Source organism: Helobdella robusta (assembly GCF_000326865.2).
Source record: "Helobdella robusta unplaced genomic scaffold HELROscaffold_12, whole genome shotgun sequence".
Lineage (NCBI taxonomy): Eukaryota > Metazoa > Annelida > Clitellata > Rhynchobdellida > Glossiphoniidae > Helobdella > Helobdella robusta.
The window spans coordinates 3,611,200-3,629,984 of record NW_008703664.1 but is presented as its reverse complement, the minus strand read 5'-3'; the positions used below and the strand labels follow the sequence as shown (position 1 = coordinate 3,629,984).

Below are 18,785 nucleotides of genomic sequence, written 5' to 3'. Positions count from 1 at the left end.
TTTATCCAGTAATGAAATGAAACAAAAAAGTCCATGATTTCTATATATATATATATATATATATATATATATATATATCGCTTTTGAATTTAAAACAGCATAGTTATTACTTTTAAATATCCAAGTGATTTGTTTTTGTTTCATTTGATTCTGTGTCTAAATCTGTAAAACTTACTATTTTTTTGCATTATTTATAATATAATGTTTAGCTGATATAGTATAGGAATTGAAGTGTATTGGTTAAGTGATACAGCTTTAATTTTAAGACCCCTTTAGTTTAAATAAAACAATAACCTCCATTCCTATGAATTATGTTCAATTAATAGCTGTAATGTTGTATTAGCCCACTTTTTGATATCGTTATTTTTTTAATTGAAATATATTGTTTACTTATAATTATATTGGATTAAGACTGTCAGAAATGCAATTATTGATAAAAATCACAGCTACTTCGTCGTTAGATAACTTCATGTCCAAAATTGCTTTGCAAGCACGTAGTTCATTCTTTGTCCTTGTTATTAGCTCTTTTTTGGTTTTAAGTTCATGTTCCAGTCGATCATTGCGGTCATCCACGATGTTGCATCCAGTCCATGGTTTTTTAATAAATTATTGGATTATGACTGTCAGAAATCCAATATTTATTAAAAAACCACGGACTGGAAGCAAAATCATGGACGACCGCGATGATTGATTGGAACATGAACTTAAAACCAAAAAAGAGCTAATAGCAAGGACAAAGAATGAACTGCGTGCTTGCAAAGCAATTTTGGACAGGAAGTTAACTAATGCCGAACATGCTAGGATTTTTATTAATAATTATATGTATAAGCTATGGACCAACGATTTTAAATTTATAAAAATCTCTCTATGATCTAATATTTTTAATTTGAAATCATTATTTAAAATTGTGTTGAGCACATTTTTTAAGATTATTTTTATTACAAGCCTGCCCATTTATTAGGTACAAAAATGGGTCTAAACAAGTTACATTGTTACAAGTTACAATATAGATGTAAACCTTATAGATTTTTTTGTGCTGATATCAATCAATCTTCGTTTAGCATCTAGAGACCCAGTTCTCTCGAGGTAGGACATTGTTTTCTTTGCCATCAATTTTCTGTGCCAAATTAGGCGATCAGTTGTATCCATTTCATTTAAATTTAGAGCTTTCATGTCTTGCTCGATTGTTTGCGACCAGGACTTCTTTGGACGGCCTTTGGGACGTGTGCCAGGTACTTCAACATCTGCAAAAGAAGTTATGGCACTGTTTCCACTTCGTTTGACATGAACAAACCCCCGCAGACGGTGTTGCCGGCATTCGTCCTTTATATCATCTAAACCAGCACGATGCAAGATTTCGGTAAATTTGATGTGGTCCTTCAGACTAATTCGTTGCATCCATCTGAGCATTTTCATGTCAGTTCGTTGAAGTTGTTCCAGTTTGGTTGTCAATGGCCATGTTTCTGCCCCATATAACAAGACCGGACGTATCACAGATTTATAAAGTCTTGATCGTAGTGGTGGTGGGATGTCACGCCGCATCAATATAGAGGCAAGGAGATGCCATTTATTCCAGGCTGCACATTTGCGTGCTCGAACGTCAGCTTCAGCTGTTTCATCAAGAACATCCCATAGATATTGAAACATTGTGACTTTCTCTACCTTAATGGCTTCAAAAACATTGCTATTTTGAATTTGTTTTTGTGGATTGATGCCAGCAGGACAGACAAAATTGGACACTTTAGATAAAGTACCAATTATTTTTGAACAACGTTTGTGGCACCACTGGTTACACTGCTGACACTTGATTGAATTGTTACCTACACCAGCTTTATTAACTGAACAGGGCCATCGTCCAGTAGTTGTGGATTGGATGGGTTCACCAATGTTCATTGCTTTGGTTTTGCTGGTTTAGGTTTAGGTTGTCATCAGCATATATTAGATTCCAAATGTCACCAGTGCATATCGGTTTTGTGATTTTTTCCATCACAGTTATAAATAACAGTGGACTGAGAATCGAGCCTTTCTTAAGTTTGAAGACTTTCTAGACCTTTTTAAAGATTTGGTTTCAATATCCCCCAGACTCCGGTAGAGCAAGGAGTCTAACAATTATATCATCTTTTTAAACTTCCATCAGTAATTGATTTGTTTTGAGTGATTACCTTTTTTTTATATTTTTTGACTGATTTATTATTTAATGAAATGCTGTTTTATTTTTTTCATTGAATGGTGAACAAATATTAGTGTTGCTAATTTTTTATTTAAATTTTGGTTTATTGACAAAATTTTTCAGATGGTTCAGATTACTTACTAAAACTCTTTATTAATTTGTTGGCAGACAACATATTGAAATTTGAACAAATTCAATTTCACAGGATTCTGATTAAAAAGTTTCACCTATTTATTTTTTTAAGATGCCAAAGACAAACTCAGAAATTATAGAGAAGATCAAAGTAGAAAAAGTGAAGAAGTGGTAGAACTGTGGAAAGAATTTTTGTCTGCTTCCAAACATAAACTTGGCAATGAGGGTATTATATTACATTATACTACATTGATTAAAATATTTTATTATTATTACTTATATCTCTTATGTGCGCAAATAATTTAAAAGTAAACATCCGTTGGAAATTTTGCAAGATAAAGTAATGTCAGTAAAGGGTTAAGAATGCAGTCCAAGTTAACAGCGGTTGACGAAAATTTTATGGTTTGGCCATCTAAAACATCTTAATTTTAGAAAGCTGCTGCCATGCTGGTATTAACACTAATTGAGTTTTGCTTTGGTCAAATTAATTGGTTAATTACCACTCTCTTGTTTATAATGAACGCAGTTGATGAATCTATCCAAAATAACTGGAAATTCATGGTCGGAACATTATCAGCGTAGGCATCATCACGAAGAATCGAAAGTACTCGTTTTTATTAGGACATCAGCTGAGTATAGTGGAAATAAAATAGGTTCTGAACTTAACTGAATTCTTGAATTGTCACAGCTGTGTTAACTTTTTTAGTGCTTGATTTTATATTTCCACTTTTAAAAACAAGGACGTTGGCAACGAGTTAGCATCCTTTAATTACTTATTAGCGTTATGTTTTTGTATATCATTCACATTTTATTATTTATAACTTTGTTATTTTTTTAATAATTTAGAAAATTGAAACTATTTAGTTGTTTGTTCACTCTATTATGGTTTAGCTCAAATTTGTTTGTTTCAACTATTTTATTGTGAATAAATTTTATAATATTCTATTTACAGAATGGGTTTTGGTTGAACAAGTCTGCATTGCTGCTTGTGATTGTGGTGACTTGAAAGTCGCTCATGTAAATTTTTAAACTGACTTTTCATTCAGTTAATTGATAATATTATAATTTTTACAATAATCCCGCCATGTTTACTCTGCGTCGTACAATCAGCTGTTTTCTTATTGAGACTCCCAGACAGTTGTGCCTCAACATAAGTCCCACAAAAAAATTTCGTGAAAGGTTTATGATGCGTTGAATGTGCAGGTAGGTTATTTTAAAACGAAGGGAATAAGGTAGTAGTAGTAATAATGTCATTAAAAAAATTTACTTTTTGAATAAAAATAAATTGGTAGATGAAAAACGTAGGCAAAAAATTTAATGTAAAAAATTAATTCTTGAACAGCTGGATTTTTATTTCAACTAATTACGAAAGTGAACAAATGGAATAAAATTATGAGGGCGCCTGAGTCACAATGCCTAGAAATAAGAATGAAAAAACATATTCACATACAAATTCTCTTGAAACATTCAATTATATATGATTTTACATTCTAATAGTAATGAGAGCTCTGTATTTCTTATTTAAAATGCATTTCTATCAATCATTTCGTAGATCAGTGACTTGTAATTACTTTTTAAACTTTCCTCAGGAGTGCTATCAAATCTTGAAGCAACAGTTTTCAGGCAGTTTGCGTGTCGCCTATTTGCACGGCTTAATTCTTGAAGCAGATGGATGGTAATTTTTTATTATTTTTTATTTGTTGTTTTCAGCGATGTTTTATTTTGAAAGCCAAATGAATCGTATGCAAAATTTTTGTTTCATTAATTCTACGTAATTAATTTAATTTAATTTGTTGCTTTTTGTTTGATAGAAAGTGGAGTATTGTACTTTAAAGTACGGGATATTTTTTGAAATTCTATTTATTTGATACAATAATTTGATTTGTTCACTCTTCCAAATTTTTTGATTTATTTTCAAACAGTTTTGAAAAAGCTGAAGAATTATACACAGACTTGTTAAAACAGGATGAAACAAATTCTGTATGTACATTCACTTCTCGTTTGTTTATTTGTATGTTCGTTTATTTATGCATGTTGTTGAATGTGTGCGTTTGCAAAGGAGTCATGTTCGCTAATAATATAATTTTTAGTCTTTTCTTTTAAAAAGATAATTAAGATATTCTAGAAAGAAACGGTCATATAGAACTGTTTTCTACGTCCTACCTTGGGGAACAGGGTCTCAGGACGCAAAACGAAGATTGATTGATTGATTGATTGATATAGGACTGTTTTCATTTTGGTTAAAAAATGTGACTGAGTCACTGAAAGTCTGTCAACCACATTGTTACCTCTGAGCTAAGGCATGAGAGCATGTAAACAAAATTGATAGTTTTTCAGAATTTTCAAATCTTACAGACAATTTTCACAGACTTATTCCATTGTTAGAGCACACTAAGAAACTTCACGAATGTAATTCTTTGTTAACCACGATCTCTTCTCTTTGCAATGCAATATTTTAAGTAGATTAGATTTTCCATTCCTTCCTTCTGCATGATGTGACCAAAAAACTTTAACTGCCAGTCAGATTATTTGTGATAATTTTCTCTTTTCATAACCAGACTGCTTTAATACATCCTCATTGGAGGTATGAGTGGTCCAACTAGTTTTTATAATTCTTCTCAAAAACTACATCTAGCAGCATCAATCTTTTTTTCCATTTCTTTAGATATTGTTCGGATTCAGAACCGTAAGTGAGCACAGGAAAAATATAACACTCTAACAGTTTGAATTTTGTTGATACTCTGATATTAATGCTGGTGAGGATGTTTTTCATTTTATTATATTGTTCGGAAAGGAATTTCGTTTTTTCTCGACAGAGAATTTAATTGTATTTTTTCACAGCTAACTTCACACTTAAGTTGCATTGTCATTATATGTTTTGGCAGCTGATATAGCAAGGTCTGTGTGTGAATAAGTTCAATTGATTTTACGCAGTAGTTTTTGGTCGGTGCCCTTTGAAATATGGAGAGCAATAAGCAGCATTTATGTCATTTTTGCTATGGAAAAGGTATAAATGTTGTTCAAGCCAGAAAGAAATTAACCGATGTAGATGGAGAAGATGTGTTGACAATATGCCAGTGCCAAAACTGGTTTGCAAAATTTCAATTTCTATGTCCAAGATGCACCACGTTCTGTTGAAGCTGATAAAGACGCGATAAAGGCCTAACCCCAACCTATCAACTCTATAACTAGGATTGGTGGCCTTGCTGCTTAATCCAACAAATAGATTATTTAACCTCAAATCTCAAATTTATCTTTTTTTATACACAATAGAATGAGTCTATTAACACGCGAAGATTTAATTTGAGTTGAGTTAATGGAGGCTAAAGATTATAAGCAAGTGAGGAGGAGTATTTTTAGTAACGAGAAAGTTTATGTGGAGCTACTGTGCAAATCTGTTTTGCATATAACCAGTGGCGTGGCAATGTAAGAGGGGCCCAAGTTTGAAGCCCATAGTGGGGGCTAAATGTTTTGACCATTGCAGCAAGTTAAAAAAAATTAATTCTCGCCCAATAAGAAGCACATTCATATGTTAGCAAACATTGATTGAATCGACACAAGTATAAATATTTATTTATCCTTTGAATCTTCGCACTGGTCAAAAAACTTTTTGTCAACATTTTTGGCTCTTAGATTGCTAACGGAAATTGCTACTAAAGTATTTATTATTCATATTTCATTGCCATAGAATTAAAAATTTTTATAGAGACATATTGTTCGTCTGTAAGAGCCGCTCCAAATGTCATTTTTAACCGGTTTGGCATCTAGAGTACTTACTGAATGCGCTAATACAGTGACATCCTTCAAACAGTTTTAGTGAATAATATACTCAGAAATGTTGCTTCAGTACACCCGTTTTTTCTATGGGTTGTATCTTTTTTGAAGTACAATTGGATTTGGATAACGGAAAGAATCTGTGTAAGGTTCTTCATAATTCAAAGTCACTATGATACTTTTATGATACAGACACTTTTTACAATCTAGGAACAGGACTGCTCTCTTCTAAGTTGAAGTACATCTGGCGGTATTTAAATTGTTTTTGAGTTAAACCGTTTTTTTTTTATAAAAAGCTAGTGTTTTTTGCTTCAGATATTTTAAGTATCAAATAATTTGAAACATGCAATTATTGTTGATAGTTATAAACAGCCAAAACAATCATACTTTTGTTCTTCCGCTTTGGCGAATGTTTTCAGAGTAATTGTAAGGTCAACTTCTGAAAATTAATCTTTTAATAATTAAAAGACCTGATTGAAATATGTTTGTTTTTCTATTATGTATTCCTATTCCTATCCCTACTATCCTGCTGTTATCTTGTTTCTCAAGCTAAGCAGTTTTAATTTATTTTCAGTAAATTTTAATTTTTCATAGCTTGCCAGAAAAAGAAAAATTGCTTTACTTAGAGCTCAAAACAAAATTGCTGAATCAATAAAAGAATTGGCGGAGTATTTACAAAGGTAACCATTTGAAGAAATTTATATGTAATTTTTATGAAGCCTCGAACAGAAATAATTTTGATTAATAATAAATATATAATAATCCTGACTAAATATTGATTTGTAAAATATTTAAAAAATCGAAATATATTAAGTGAAATTAATGATAAACTAAAATACTACAGCAACGAAATGTTCTTTTCAAGTGTCCCGAAGTAGCGTGTTAGAATCACAAATGAATTAATAAAATCTATTTAAAATCAAGGGAACAGAAATAATACATTAAACAAAATTATTCACTTTATTTATTTTCACACCTTTCGCTTTTTATCAATTTTGTCAAAGTTCGATCTTTTGAGAAAAAAAGTGCAAAATTACATTACATGTACCAAGATCAGGATCGCAGAGGTCCCAGCCAGTTATGCTTAAAAATGTGCCGTGCGTTGATTCATACGTGTATGTCTCTCATATTTCTTGGTATCGTGCCAGTATTCATTAATTGTTTATGTTTCAATGTTATAATTTTTTGATTTTGAACTGCAATATTTTAAATGAATTTTGTCAGATACATGAGCGACTTTGAAGCCTGGTTAGAAATGTGTGATTTGTATCTGTTGGAGATGGACTATGCGAAAGCAGCTTTTTGCATGGAAGAATTGTTGCTTGCAAATCCCTACAACCATTTACTGCATCAAAAATATGCTGAAGTTAGTAATTTTACATCTTTCAAAATTGATTGTTGGCTAAAAACTTTAAGAAGAAAAAAGTGAAACTTTGTGGTGCTGTCCATTTAACTAAACAATATAATTCTTAATATTTCATAAGGATAACTGCTTTCAAACTTTTTATAGATTTTGTAAGTTAAAAAGTTGAGTTCTGGTTTGTCTTTTGATTTAGTAACAGTTGCTTTGATATATTTATTATTTTTATGATTGCACACATTTCTTATCAATTAGTGCTTACATTTAATTTAAAGTTAAATGACCATTCTCACATGGCAATGTTCATTTGCAATGTATGCGTTTTATTCTAGTTTGGTTGGTCCTCAATGTTTTTGAAGCATATACGAATCATTGTTTTGTATATGCACAATAATTATTTTTTTATATACTTATTATTTTTTTAACAATATTTTATTTTTAACAGATTAAATATACTCAAGGAGGAACAGATAATATGGAAATATCCAAAAAGTATTTTGCACAATCGTTAAAGTTAAATCCAAACAACATGAAATCACTATTTGGTTTCTATATGGTATGAATATTTTGTTATATTTTTGTATGCATGGCAACATGATTATCATTAATACTAAGTAAAATATATTGTACCATATATAAGTGTTAGGAAGAAACATTTTGCTTTTCTTTTTATTATTAGAATAAGGCAAAACTGTATTTTTGATTTTGCCTAGAAATTTATTGCTGTTTTGTCATTCCCTATTTTGTTGCATTGGCCAGAGTTCACGTTCACCTAAATATATGCATCATCACAATACCTAAATATACATCATCTACTTATCCTATTTTATTTTGTGGTTTAGCCATTTGGATTGATTGAAACTTTGAGATGGTGTAAAAATTTTTTTTCCCTTACCTCTACATGGCACCAGTTCTCCAAGTACTTTCGAAAAACCAGTTAAAACTGATAATCCATTATCTAACGAACTCAGAACTTGTTACCGGTCAACATTTTTCTAATTTATTTTGCACACTATCCCCATCGACTCTATCTTCTGATTGTGGCTATAGGCTCGTCACCCAGCAAATCTGCTAACATGGATACCAATTTAAAGAACTTTAATTTTATAAAAAATTTGAAAATTGAAACATGCAATTTATCTGAATATTAAAAAATTAAATTTTACATTATTTTCTATATTATTTTATTGCACAGGCTTCTACACATTTATGTCAAAAAAATGTTGCTATAAAATCAAAAAAGGATAAAAATTTTGAGTATGCAAGCTTTGCCTGGAAAAACATTGTCAAAAAATATCAGGTTTATTTGTCTTTCAAACAAAATATTTTTCATTAATATCTTTTTAATTTGTTACAAAGGAGATCGTTAACGAAGAAAAAGATGTGAGTGATGAAAGTTCTTGTGAGATGCTTTCGATTTTATTTAAAAATCTTCAAGTCAATCCAACTTCGTAGAACGCTTACAGTCGTAATGTGAATTTGTTTATTGTGTCTGTGTATGGGTGAATTTGTGTTGTTTGTTGAGGAACTTTACCCAAACTCATGTCGTTAATTTTTAAAATTTGCTCGTCAAATAAAATTTATTTGAATGAGGTTGTTAAAAAGTTCAAAATTTTTATTTATTTTGTATTTTCGGTGTTCAAAAACGGTTATTGCAACATCTTGTCAAAAATCGACTAGTTAACTTTTCATTTCTGTCCCTCTATAAAACATGTATAAATAAAACAATATTAGTTTCAGATTAGTAAATTTGAAATACGTTAGGGTTAGAATTAAAGGTAGAGAAATCAAAGTACCTTTAACATTTAAACTTTGAGCATTTAAAAATTGTTAACTTGTAGCGAAACGCTAAATTGACGTTCTCCGTCAGCATAAACATAACTATCAAGTCGTCTCCCAATCTACATACCAGGAAAAGACCTTCATCACAAGGCACCTCAAATATATTAGCACTTAAGAAAACTTTATCATTACTGAACTAGTTTTTACTTATTGATCACCTCACTTTTATCGATCACCTCACTAAATCATCATTTAGTCTATTAATAAGTCATCAAACACATTAATACTCATTAAAACTTTTTCACTCACAGGTCTAGCCATTATTTATCGACCACCTCAATATTTACAATGGAAATGTTTTTTAAAAAGACAAATTCATATTTTTAATGCTGTAACTGCTGTAATGATTATGCATGGTAAGCAGGAAAGTATACTTCTTGCTTTGTGCGTGGTAGGCGTAAAAGTACAGTTACGAATCTTTGACATGCTAGGCATAAAAATATACTTTGATGAACTATTTTAACATTGGTGTAGGCATGAAATTACACTTGCATAACAGTTAGGGTAACTATATATATATATATATATATACATATATATATAGATTTTTATTTATATAGATATATTTAAATTTCAAATATTTAAATGTTAAAGGTATTTTGCTTTCACTAACTTTAATCTTTAACCCTCCCCAGGACGTATAATCTATAACTTTCTAAGTATATATATATATATATATATAGATTTTTATTTATACAGATATATTTAAATTTCAAATATTTAAAGGTTAAAGGTATTTTGCTTTCACTAACTTTAATCTTTAACCCTCCCCAGGACGTATAATATATAACTTTCTGAGTTCGTACCTTCATTATTAATTTAAGTTCACTTTTAAGTCTATTTACACTCACTTCACATTCTCACAAATATAATTGCAAGCGTAGTCTGACTTGTATACCTTTTGCCGGATTAACTTCTTTAAGTAAAATTTATTCTTTACATTTAGGAATCGGTGAAAGTTGTTGGCCTGTAGTCACCTCTGAATAATATGCCAACTCCTACTTCTAAATCATCTTCAAGGGTTGGTTTGTTATCATTAAAAAAGTCGCCCTTTAAAAAAATTAGCTGTCGTCACCTGAAAGAGCTGCAAGATGGTTTATCTCATTATTTCTCATTAGAGTCAAAATCTGTTCGGCGAACTAAAAGGCACCCAACCACAAACAAACTCAATGTACAACACTCCTCGTCGATTAAACCAGGTTCAAGTTATTGCACTAAGACTAACACTAAGAAGGTAACAAGCATCAATGAAAGCAAAAACATTGTAACAAGAGCATCAGTTGATAATAGAACCAGATCATTTTCTCCAAATTTGTGTTCTCGTTCAATTTTAAACAAAGGAAAACCTATTTCATTTGATAGAGTTTTTGTTAAACTTAAAACAATGGCAGATGAAAGAAAATGTGCTAAAAACAAACGAGTTTTCTTAAAAGGAAAAGACAACAAATTTACAAAATCAACCTCAAGGGTTATTCACACAAAATTGCAAAGAAAAAATCAGGTTAACAATTTATTGATTGCAAATGGTTCAATAAAATTTTGCTGTTTCAATTCATTGATTGTGTGTTACCAAAATGACAATAAAACATTTGTGTCAACTGCATGGTATAAACTAAATTCAGAGGTGTAAAGATAACAGATTCATCAGGTTTAATGACCCTTAGTGTTATAAAATTTTGAGGTTTTTAAACTAGAACTTGTATTAATGGTTTAAAACTGGATTGTCTCATCTATGAAGAGTCTTTTAGCAAAACCATACAAGTTCACATTTTTCAAAGTACAATAGAATGATCATATGTAATAACTGAAGATTTGTAACTGTTCATCTTTTTTTTTTACAAAAATAACCATAAAACTTATAGAAATCTAAACTCAGCAAATATTGTTTGATTTTAAATTCAGAATGGCTTTTTGTTTAAATTTAAAAATTTAAAGTTATTTATGAAATAACTAAATAAGATGTTAAATTTATGATGTTTTTTAAAAAAAGATAGTTCTTTGACCATTTTAAAAGTAATTTACAATTCTATATAAATATATTTGTATAGAAACCTCAATTCTTCAAAACAATTGCAGGAATCCGTCACTTAAAAAATCAATTTGCTCTTGCCAAGAAACATTTATTTTTATATTCAGAATGGTTTTTGCTCATATTTAAAAGTTTACAGTTGATTAAAAATAACTTTAAATAAAATATTGAATTTGTGATGTTTTTAAAAAAGGAGATGGTTCTTTTACCAATTTAAAAGTTATTTACAATTCTGTTCAAATCTAAGCTTATGCCAATTTTATGGCTTTTGCTGAGTCTTAATTAACAACTAAAAATATTTGATTCTTTGAAAATATTCAAATTATATTCAAATATTATTTAAAATATGCTTATTACTTGAACATTGTATATATGCAAATGTACTAAGTACCACTTTACATTATTATGCCATTAAACTATGCACTAATGTCGTTACTGGTCTAAATCGTCAAATGAATTGAAATAAAAAGATGGCCATTATTTTAATAGAGTGGAAGTGAGTTAACTGGCCACTGATTAATGCTTTCAGTGGCTTATGAGGACAAAACTTTCAGACTTTGAATCAAATTCATAATTTAGTTCATTCGACTCTAATGTTGAGATGCATGCTTGCACCCTGTATGTAGACTGGAATAGCTATATTGTATCCTACTTTTTTAATTTATATGAGTTTACACATTAGTTTACTCTACGTGCTTCTAATGTTCTGCAAAATCAACATGTTGACATTATAAAATATTCCATCCAGGTGCAGGCCCTGCAAGATGGACTTTCCCAGTTTTTTTTTACCAAAAATCGTTTTAGAACAGCTAGTAAATTTTACAATTCTTCCAACGATTGTGAAACAAGAAATGCAGAAAATTTGTTTTCTTATGAAAAAATTCGGACAAGAAGTAAGCCAGAAGCTTCTGAAGATGATACTTGCCTGAATAGCACAAAGAGTTCTAATAAAAAACATAACATGTTTAAGCAACGTAACTGTAAAAAAATTTTGATAGTAAAAACTAAAAATAGACTTAAAAAAAGGAATAAATTTTGCAATCAACCTGATACAAACAAACCTAGACAACTAATTAGTTTGTTCGATGGTCTTTCACATTTGTACATTACAGAGGGTCTAAGAGCCAGAAAAGGTCTCACTTTTTATAAAGAAAATACATTCAAAAATGTTAAATCCGAGATTCCCAAAAAGGAAAAAGAGGTTTCAGATACTGTGAGTTGTCAAACTGATGATCTGAGTAGTGCCAGTTCGAAACAATTTGAACAGTCTTTATACAGAAAAAATCACAGTCTTCTTATGACAAGTAAGATATCAGTTTCTTCTATACTTCATTTTGTTATTTTAACTAAACTGTTTTAATTTTTATATTTAGTATTTCTTTTTAAATCAGACTGGTTTATGTAGAAGGTATGTAAAGGTGCAGGGAATATTTGTTTATTCATTATTGCATTTTGTTCAGAACTAGCCCAATTTAGCTAAATATGAACTCACTTGTAATATAAATAAATGATGGATAAAAATATCTTGAAGATGTGTAGGGGGAGAACAGAAGAATGGTTGACAGACTTCATGTGTTGTTGAACATGTTAAGTAAGTTAAGTTAAGATGTAATTTTGAATCAAGTTAATTGACCAGCATAAGTCAACTTAAATTAGCATATTGTTCAACCATTAGCATCAATTAGTTTATTTGAATCCTTATATTTTTAAAAGCATTTGTTTAAAATGGTGAAGGAACTATGATATTTTACATAATTTTTATAGAAAATAATTTTATGCTGTATGTAATTCTGTTCATAAAAGAAATTAATTATTTAAATATTTTAGCTCAATTGTTTAAATAATTAATTTTTTTCAATTAAAATATATTCAAGATGCAGTTACATAATGAAATAAAGATGTCAAACGTCACATTTTGAATTGAAGCCATTCTTCAAAAGATAGAGCTAACAATTGGCATCATTTGAATAAGAACAACATTTTAAAATATCCGAAAAGCATACAAATCAGAAAAGAGTTTAATTATAACATTTTACAAAGGTAAAATGGTTAATTAAGGTTTTTAATAAATTTAGTTATTTATTTTGCAAAATTCAATGCATACCAGCAATTTGTCGACTTGTAGAAAAGTTGTTAGCATTACAAATAAAATTTAAAAAAATAAAAAACTAATTTGTCGGTTAGCTGTAACAATATTTTCATCATAGCCAACCGTCACTTTAATACTTAGTATGTTCGATTTCAAATTACTTAAAAAAATGGAAACTAATACTTTCTACTTCCACAAATCAAAACTACCTACCACCCACAATCTTCATCAACGCAAACATAGGTACCACGTCACCACTCAGTCAACCTATCAAGATGAAACCTTCATTCTATGACAGCTAAAATGTCTTTATAGTCAATAACATTTGTCATGCTTTAATTTTTTGCTATTTATTATCATAATTATTTAATATTTATTTATTAGTATTTCAACTCATTGCTTTTTAACTTATAAAAAAAACTCAAAATCTCACTCTTTTATTTTAAATGATGTAGCTCATTTTCATTCTTCTTCTGTTTATTTTCTCAAATTTTGATGTATTTCATTTTGCAAGTTGCATGAGGCTTATTAGATATGTATGCTGAGTTATGATTTTTTAAAGAATATTTTAATACAAATTTTCTTTTTGTATATTAACGTTTATTTAATGCAAAAAAATGCTCTTCGACAGATGAAGGTGATAGTTAATGTTAATTTTTTTTTATTAAATTGGAGAGGAAGGAATGATAATGAGTTGATGGAAAAGAGAAGAATTTGAACGAATTTACATCTAAGTTTAATCTCCATTTGACACCAACCTAAGATAAGAGGTGGCATTATTGTGTAGACTGGCTTATTTGTTAATAATTGTTCTTTTCTGTTATCAATTAAAACATTTTATTTATTCATTGTTATAATGGCCCATACCAACGTTGAAGTCTATGAAATCTTTAAAAGGTTCAAAAAGTTCAAGATACAAGCATGGTCAGCACCATATGAAGATGAAAAAAAGGGATAGAATAGAAAGTTTACTTAATGTAACCAATCATGACAAATCATTATTCAAGAGAGCTACTGAAAAGTCATTGAAGGTAATATAGATTTGTTTTAACTTATTTAATTTTTTAATTGAATTAATGGTAGGACTCACGAAGAATACTGCACAAGCACTGTTGATCTGCGGTGTCCAGTTTTCTCAGAAGGACGCCAATAGTTGACCATGCTTTGTTTCCATACAGCAGCACGGGATGAAGTACGAGTTGTAGTCTGCTTGTGCAGTAGCCAGTAAAATACTCAAGTGCCATATATTTCGATTCAAGGATTTGTTATACGAATGCATCTTATCAATTCAACAAAATTTTGTATAACTGTACCACTATTGTGTATTTTGGAGTCAAGATATTTAAACGAATTTACGATTTGTACGTTGTTTTTCAGTGCTGGAACTGTTTCCGGTGGTAGATTCTTTAGAGAAATGACTTGATGGTTCTATAATGTATATTTTTTAATGAAATATTTTTACCGTCTTTACTTTTTGGGCCATGACCGTATATTATGGGTGTTTTTGTGTTTATAAATTGAACATAAAAAAAATTTTATAGGTTTCAGAGCATAATTTGGATTCAGACCGCATTGGACCTCGATATATTGAGATTGGTCAATATGAAGTGGCTACTTGGTACACATCACCCTATCCTAATGAATATTCAATGTTAGCTCACTACTGTGTTTACAACAGTGCATTCTTAGATTTTACTTATTTATTTCAAATATTTAATTCATTTTCTTTTATACATTTTTGTTTAAATAGTAAATAAATATTTCTTCTCACGTTTAGGTGCACCAAACTTTACATCTGTGAATTTTGTTTGAAATACATGAAATCACATGATTCTTTGGCAAATCATTTGGTTTGTTTTTCATTTTATTTATTTTTTTGTTTGAAAGTTTTAACGTGATTTTGATATTGCCCATTTTGCTGAATGGCCCAAAATTTTTAATCTTTGTTGTCCATTTACATCCTAATGCTCGCTTCCAATTTCGAACCTTTTATTCGCTGCAGCTTTTGTTTCTTAATCTGTTTTGGAATCGGCCGTTCATCATGAAAACCATAAATTCATAAATTGGAACGTGTTTATCCTGTTTTCAGAGAAGATACTTCTACTGAGTGCTCAAATGATTATGAGAAGATCAGGGGAGTATAAAATGAAAATTAGTGAGGTTAGATGAGCAACGCTCGCGATGAAGGATGGCAGAGCTGTTGTGCTCTTGCAGGGAGTGCCGATTCACTAACATGCATTTTAAGCTGAGTAAAGGTAAGAACTGTTATGACACTGGTTAAATAATACGATGACATTTTTGAAGAGAAGATGAACCGCAATTGACGCAACCCGAAAAAGGAAACCTTACATTAATCCTAGTACACAGTAGTAGACATTGTTGGGCAATTTATTCAGCAACGGCCTTTAGCTAGACAGCTAGACAGTTCTTTGTCCCATCTAGCGTCACACTACAACATAAATTTCTCATTATCGTTTTTGTAGTCTACCATAAGTAATGAATCGGGAGACTTTAGACATCCGATTTTTGCCCGTGGACTATGTAGGATTGGATTATATAATATACTAATCTCGAAGACAACCCGAGACGCTTAATAGAGATCAAATTTGTGCAACATTTATACTACTGTTTACCAAGCTTTACATTATGTTTTGTGCGTGCTTTGTTGCTCTGTGTTGACTTATAAATTCACAAAGTATATATCGACAAATTTTCTTAACTAAGAAATTTTTTGACAGAACAAATGTGATTATTACAATCCTCCTGGCGTAGAAATATATAATTCTGGTAACATTTCCATATATGAAGTCGACGGCAACATAAATAAAACATTTTGCCAAAATTTATGCTTGCTTGCAAAGTTGTTTTTGCAGCACAAGACTCTCTATCACGATGTCGAGCCATTTCTTTTCTACATACTTACTGTAAAAGACGCTAGAGGTATTGATTGTTTTTGATTTCAACAATAATGTAATTCATAATTTTCATTTAATGCTGTACATTCAATCAAATTTTATTATATTTAATGACTGTTTATGACATTTTTCCATTGATATGTTCAAAGGGTAAGTTCTCAGATTAGCATTTTCTCCTAACCAAAGTTTTGCCGATTGCCCTTTGGTTTTTTTATTCGCTATGGTATATATTTGCTTTCATTCTACTCTATGAAGACATGTTACTCTAATGAATCGTTAGGAGATTCTTTGTTTTTCATTTTAGGTTTATTACGGAAGTTTAAATGTAAAATTGTGGTTAAACATTTGCTCATATAGTTATAACTGTTTTTATTCAAACTGACTGCAGTTGGACCTGTGTTCACGCTTTTCATAATGCGTTCGCTGTGTTTATTAGCATGTTGTTGTACATTTCTCCGATTATCATTAAGCAAATTATCATGGCTATCAAGCCACCTCAAAAGGTGCGGGTTTTACGCCATCCATATTTTGTTTTATTAAATCGTAGAGCGTCCTACCTCGGGGAACTGGGTCTCTGGACGCTGAACGAAGATTGATTGAAATTGTGGAACAGCCTATCACAGTCACTGTTTTTTTGGAGTATCTGATATTACAAATTTTGGAAACTTGTTTTCCATTTCGTTATCAAAAACTTGCTTAACAGCAAATAAAAGCTCCGAAAACTTTTTTTGTCAGTTTTTTTTAATTCTGGAAGTTTAAATAACAATTTTGCGGCTTCTTTCAACACTATACTGACACTTGTACATTTTCGACTTGATAATATTTTATTAATGAAAGTTTGAATTCAATTAAGTAATATAGAAGTTCGATCAAAATTAACGTTTCTGCCATTTTTCGGGGGTGCCTTAGTTGCTCGCCAGGGCGCTTTATTAAGCAACAATATTATTAACTTGTTTAAGCTTCAAACCAAATTAAAACTATTTTTGCATGAAATTTTTATCGCATGAAAATTAGTAGATTATTTTTTCCAGGTAAGCACATTGTTGGATATTTTTCAAAAGAAAAGTATTGCATTCAAAAATTTAATTTATCTTGTCTAATGACCTTACCCCAATATCAAAGACAAGGTTTTGGGAGATTTCTCATTGGATTTAGTATGTTTTATTTGTGATTTCATTTTGTTTTCGTTATCTCTTCATAGTAACATGTTGTAAATTATTTTCGAATAATGAAACCCAACGTGTTGATTAGCGTTTTTACTGCCTGGCTTAAAAGAGATTATCAAAATGCTTGATTGTGTTATCGGCTTAAATAACTGATTGCAAATTTGGAAATAAGAGTACTAATCTTTAAAATTTTGATTGCATTTTAAAACAATATTTTTAAATTGATTAGTTTTAAAATACTTCGGTGTAAACACAGTTTTTTTATTTGTTCTAAAGGTTATTTACTTTCTAAAAAGGAGGGTGTACCAGGAAGTCCGGAAAAACCACTTTCTGACCTTGGGAGATTGAGTTATCAAGCATATTGGAAGGATGCTTTGGTCCAATGTTTTGTCAATCAAATGCGAATTAATGTTTCAAAGAATGAAATTTCGATTCAAGGTATTTTTTAGTCTCCCGTAACAATGTTGAATAGTTTCATTGAAATTTATCTTTCTTCAAGATATAAGCGATATAACTGCTATGATACCTCAAGATATCATCACAACACTTGAATCAATGAACATGATTGGAAAGTTAAACGAAAAGTAATAATTTAAACTTGTATACCATTCATTTGCCATATATATATGTATGCATCGTTAACAGGCACGTGATAGTTTTCAATGAAAAATGTTTACTGGAATGGAGCAATATTTCACATCAGGCATCCAAGCTTGACGAAACTAAACTCAATTGGGCACCAAAGAAATATTAACATTTGCATTCTGTATATGATTTCAGCTCGTTTAAACTCAACTATTTTCATTTGCTACTTTTTTATTTTTGCCATAATCAGACCAACAAATCAGTTAGTCATTTTAAATATGCAAAAAAGTTAATAAAATAAAACGCTAAGATCTGTGGATCTATCGGTATCTGTTGTTTCAATTCTGTCTCTTCGCTTCCAAAAGATACAATATTAAATGTTTATCAATGTTTGATTTTGAAATGAAACACGAACCGTAGTATGGGCAGAGTGAAAATTCTTTATTGTCGACTCTTCATTCAAAACCGTTGTCATGATTTAAGCAATAAAGACTAATTTTTCAACTTGAAATAACTAACATTTACAAACTCTATCGAATCAAACTTCGCAATTAAATCTCTAATAATTAATTGATTTAATTGTAAACAAAGTTTTCAAAAATAAAATTGGTATTCATAGTTTAAGAAAAGAGATGAATAATTGTCAGATAGAAATGAATGGTTCTTCGTATTGTATCTATTGCAACAAGTCGATTTTTAGGGGCTGACCGAACAAGTGTGTGG

At 30.2% G+C, this 18,785-nt stretch overlaps 2 protein-coding genes across 2 annotated transcripts; both read left to right on the top strand.

Annotated features, from left to right (window-relative positions):
- Positions 1–2,413: 2,413 nt before the first annotated feature.
- HELRODRAFT_73211 (hypothetical protein) lies at positions 2,414–8,772 on the top strand (the record flags this gene model as incomplete). Its single annotated transcript, XM_009013725.1, has 8 exons — positions 2,414–2,528; positions 3,255–3,319; positions 3,892–3,977; positions 4,225–4,282; positions 6,671–6,756; positions 7,301–7,442; positions 7,882–7,992; positions 8,632–8,772. Coding segments are annotated over 8 exons (804 nt in total), but the record flags the coding sequence as incomplete, so codon positions are not given.
- A 6,210-nt stretch (positions 8,773–14,982) lies between these two features.
- Positions 14,983–18,065, top strand: HELRODRAFT_73049 (hypothetical protein; the record flags this gene model as incomplete). Its single annotated transcript, XM_009013724.1, has 6 exons — positions 14,983–15,047; positions 15,174–15,246; positions 16,135–16,336; positions 17,343–17,465; positions 17,754–17,915; positions 17,977–18,065. Coding segments are annotated over 6 exons (714 nt in total), but the record flags the coding sequence as incomplete, so codon positions are not given.
- Positions 18,066–18,785: the final 720 nt, after the last annotated feature.